The 4,422-nt window shown below is 33.7% G+C and overlaps 1 protein-coding gene across 1 annotated transcript; it reads left to right on the top strand.

Annotated features, from left to right (window-relative positions):
• The first annotated feature begins 1,181 nt into the window (after positions 1-1,181).
• On the top strand, positions 1,182-2,361 carry LOC131049043 (early nodulin-like protein 18). The gene is made up of 2 exons (XM_057983047.2): positions 1,182-1,610; positions 1,686-2,361. The coding sequence occupies exons 1-2, from the start codon at positions 1,361-1,363 to the stop codon at positions 2,129-2,131; spliced, it is 696 nt and encodes a 231-aa protein (XP_057839030.2). The 5' UTR covers positions 1,182-1,360; the 3' UTR covers positions 2,132-2,361.
• The last annotated feature ends 2,061 nt before the right edge of the window (positions 2,362-4,422 follow it).

Raw genomic sequence — 4,422 nt, 5'->3', positions numbered from 1 at the left:
TAAAGTGGAAATGCTCCAACTACCCCTATGCAATTGCCTAAGTAAGCTTAAGTGAAGTGTAACCATATCCTAGGAGATAAATAAAATTAATTTAAACCAACACTTTTATTGCACATTTACCCATGATAGGATATGCTTGCCTAGATAGGCATTTATTTGGGTAGGTTCCACATGTGACTTATACAACCTTATTTGGTGGAGATATTGCCCACAAATGCGACTTCATCTCCTTAACCTACATTCATTATATATTCACATATCTTAATGGTGTATCTTATAAATACCCACTTGTAGCTCATTGTTGATCATCTCTTTTAAACACGCGTTTTTAAATATAATGACAATCTAATTCTTTGTGTTTGTTTTCAGCTCTCTTGATTTTGGGTGACTATTTTTCTAGAAAATCTTACATATAAAAATGTATACAAATAATAATAGATAAAAGATTAAAAATAAATAAAAATCATTTATCAATGTATAATAATATTTAAATATTCTCTCAAAATAAATATAAAATTAACATAGATATACAATTTATTCAATAAAACTTCTAAACATCTATAAATGAGAAGAAGAATCATGTTCAGTCTTTTAACAACAAACACATTATAAATTACCTTATTTTTTCTCTTGTGCAGCTCTCTATTTCATCGTGATGATGGATCAGGGAGTGTGATCTGAAACGTTGATGCTAAAATTCTTACACAATCTAATTCGAAAACACTATAGATCAATGAAAAGAATTTCAAAGATCAATTTAAACTTAAAAAAATATTGAACTACAAAAATTCACATGCAATTCACATGCAAGCCAATTGGTAAAGTTAGTCTCCTTGTAAAGTTTAATTCCCATGTGATGTGGGATTGGAATTCAAGAACATCAAACCCCATGCAAACCCTAACCCATAAAATCCCTTGTTTAATTATACTTGTTGACTTTTTTGAACAGCCAAACTCCACTTAGAACACTCGGGCCAGATAAGTTTTCAGCTAATAAAATAGTTCATAAAATAGCAGAGCGTCTTGATTAGCATCACCAAATTGTCTGGTTCAACTAAAATCCAATTGGTTTTCAGTGTCGGTTGCAGAATACTAGCCATCAAAAATAGTGAAGACAGAGTCAAAGACCTATAAAAAAATATGGAACTACCATTAAAATATGCCTTGGCGTCAGAGAGCAGGTATGAAGTGAGCATGTTTACAATGAAACGGAGAATTTATATTCTGGAAAAGAAATCAAGAGTTCAAATCTTAAAATCTATTGGTAACTCAGTTAGATGCCTCCTGAGTTCTAAAACCAAAAGTAAATGGGCTGATATCATAGATTATTAAAAAAACACCCATTTCCATTTCCAATGAAATGTCATTAACAGCTTATCAGGCTGTCAAATCACAAGCATTGAGATCTGGAGTTATGGAAATGGGCAATGGGTTCTGGGCTGTTGCAGGGCTTGTTTTCATGTGTTGCATTGCAGGTGGAGCAGAGGCCTATCAAAATCTCACAGTTGGCGGCGCCGCCGGTTGGTCATATGATGATCAGACTAACTCAACAGCAGCTGATTACAGCAAGTGGGCAAAAAACCAGAGTTTTAGCCTCGGCGACTACTTGAGTAAGTGATCAATCTTCACCCATTTTCATTTCATTTGTTAATTTCAGAGCCTAAATTTGTTTGATCTGTTTGCAGTCTTCAACACCAACTTCAACCATAGTGTTGTACAGACATACAACGCATCGACTTATGTTAGCTGTGATTATTACGACTCTGAGGATGACGATACTCAAATGGTTTTGGGAATGGATCCCAGCAAGCCGAACACCAATGTCACGGTTTCTGTTCCTTTGACTATACCGGGGATGAACTATTTTTTCTCCGGTGAGCAAAATGGGATTGAGTGTATGGCAGGGTTGAGATTTGAGGCAAATGTGAGTGTTGGGGAGGGGCTTCCACCCAGTTTGAGGCATCCTCCACCACCGCCATTTTCTGACATACCTGCGCCTGCAATTGGTCCTGTCTCACCTCCACCTCCACCTCCACCTCCAGACAAGAGTAGTGGGTCTCAAATAGTTATAAAAGCTGCTACCTTGTCTGCATTTGGGCTGTTGTTGTCCATTGTATTTGGGTTTATTTAGTTTTGGTTCTAGTTTTTGGATTTGTTGATGGGTGTTGAAGAGGGATTTCATTCAGCCCAAATTGAAAGCTGTTTTTTTAAGTTACTTTTGTTCAGGAGGGCTTTTCTTGGCCTCTATGTGTGGTCAATCATCATTCAATGGAGTTTCTTTTGAGTTTCACTGTGTTCAAAAGAAATGTCTTCTTTGAGGTTACATTGCAATTGAAAGAAATAAATTCTTCTGTTGTCTTAGTTGAGATGGATATGATGTCTTTATTTGAGAGGGCTTGATCTCCTCTTCTCTTTTTGATCTCCTCTTCTCTTTTTGATCTCCTCTTCTCTTTTCTAATGGCAGCACGCTGCCTTTTTTTTTTAATGATAATTCATAAGTGGAATTGAAGTCATCTGTCCTTTCTAAAAATACTAGGGGAGTTCAATAGTTAGCAATTGAGTAAAAACTTAAACATTTTTTATTTTATCCATAGGTTCAATGGACATATGTATAGTTTTTTCATAGTCAATTTTTTAATTAAATAAATATATATAAATAATATATAATTTTATATGGATTATTTGTAAGATAGGAATCATTACACTAAATTTTTGAATTTGGATATTTGATTCAAACTAAGTGTGTATTTCTAAGTTTGGATTATAATGAGCTATAATGTCCTTCATCTTTGTTAAATTTAAATGGATTAATAGTCTCTTGGATTTAGTTTCTCTTGTCTAATATAATTGGTTGATCGCTAAACATTATCTTTATCCTTCTTTGTATTGCTTGTTCTTGAATGATTTATTATTTAGTAGGGTGCAATAGATTACAAATTGATTAGAACTTAAGTTATTAGAAAGATTCTTATTTTATTTAGACTAAATTTTAATGCATACCACACTATACTAAATGTATAATATGTATCACATGTTTTCTGTGTAAAATAGAAATAACCCACCAAAAATAAGTTGTAGAAACCCAATGACTTGAAAAGCATGGGAAGCCAAAAGTAGCTATTGTCATCAATAATATTCCCCCCATTAGCTCTATAAAACCTACACAACATCTTGTCATTCCTCACTTGTGCTTTTACATTTTGCTATCTTTCTCTGTCCCACATCTCAAACTTGCTACTCTGAAACCCTTGCTCTTACTTTTGTGATCTAGTTATTAACTTACATTCTATAAAAGTGATCAAATTGTTTTTCATTGTTATCTCCTAGAAGGTCAAGCCCAAATACAATTTTTTTTCTTATTAAGCTATGGAGGTAGATCTTGATGAGGCCTTCTTAATTGTGCACGTGGATGTCATATACACAAAGGATATGTGCAAATATTTCTATGGGCCACACACAAAGATTAATCACATGGGATTTGAACCACTCAAATAAACTCTCCTTCAACCAGGAAAAATAAAGTATCTTCTGCAATACCAACAAATAAGGAAACATATATTAGATGTATAGAAGGATTTTCACAAATTTCACAAAAGAAGAGGGGTGGAACAAAATAATTTTTAGAAGAATTCATGATGAGTATTCATACCTTCATAAATCCTATTGCATTACAATAGAGGTAATTCAAGCAATAATAAGATTAAGTGCATGTGGAGAAATTCCTCAAAGATATCTATAATAATGACTATCAACCAATTGACTAGGCTACATATGAAGGAGTCTAGATGTAACGAAAACCACATATTGAGCAATGTGACCTATGCAACAATGTGGATTACATACAAGGTGTACTACACAAACTGCTAAGACTCTACTATAGATACTTCAACATACATTGCACATCATATGGCAATAGAAGTGAAAGAGATAGATCTCTATGAGGTCTTATGGAATAGCTTCTTGAGAATATTCAACAAATGAAGAATACCCATTACTAGTTCAAGTATGGAACACTAGTTATTTGTATAACCTTCCACTTCATGAATAAATTGTCGACTTTTGTGAGAAAAATTTGGGAAGCAAACTAACTGGTTGCAAGACAAATCCAAAACTATATGAAACATTGTAAGTGTGTCACATATTTTAGTGCAATCTATTGCGGTTTCTTCAAAGCCCTACAATAACTTATTCTTAATAAAGAGCCCGCGATATGCTCCAAAAATATATTAATGATATTGTGTGCCTAGTAGGTAAGGATTATACCATCATGAAAGTGGTTGAACCATGAGTATCCTAGATTTCACAACTTCCATATGAAGGTAGCGATGAGCTAATATATTCTTATGCAACAACTCTCCTTAAACTCCCAAAAGACCCTAAAGCAAAAAAAAAATATGACATACTGGAAGCACATGGATAACC

Source organism: Cryptomeria japonica, chromosome 11, assembly GCF_030272615.1.
Source record: "Cryptomeria japonica chromosome 11, Sugi_1.0, whole genome shotgun sequence".
Taxonomy (NCBI): Eukaryota; Viridiplantae; Streptophyta; class Pinopsida; order Cupressales; family Cupressaceae; genus Cryptomeria; species Cryptomeria japonica.
Note: the sequence above shows the minus strand (reverse complement) of the source record. Positions and strands in the feature narration are given on the sequence as shown.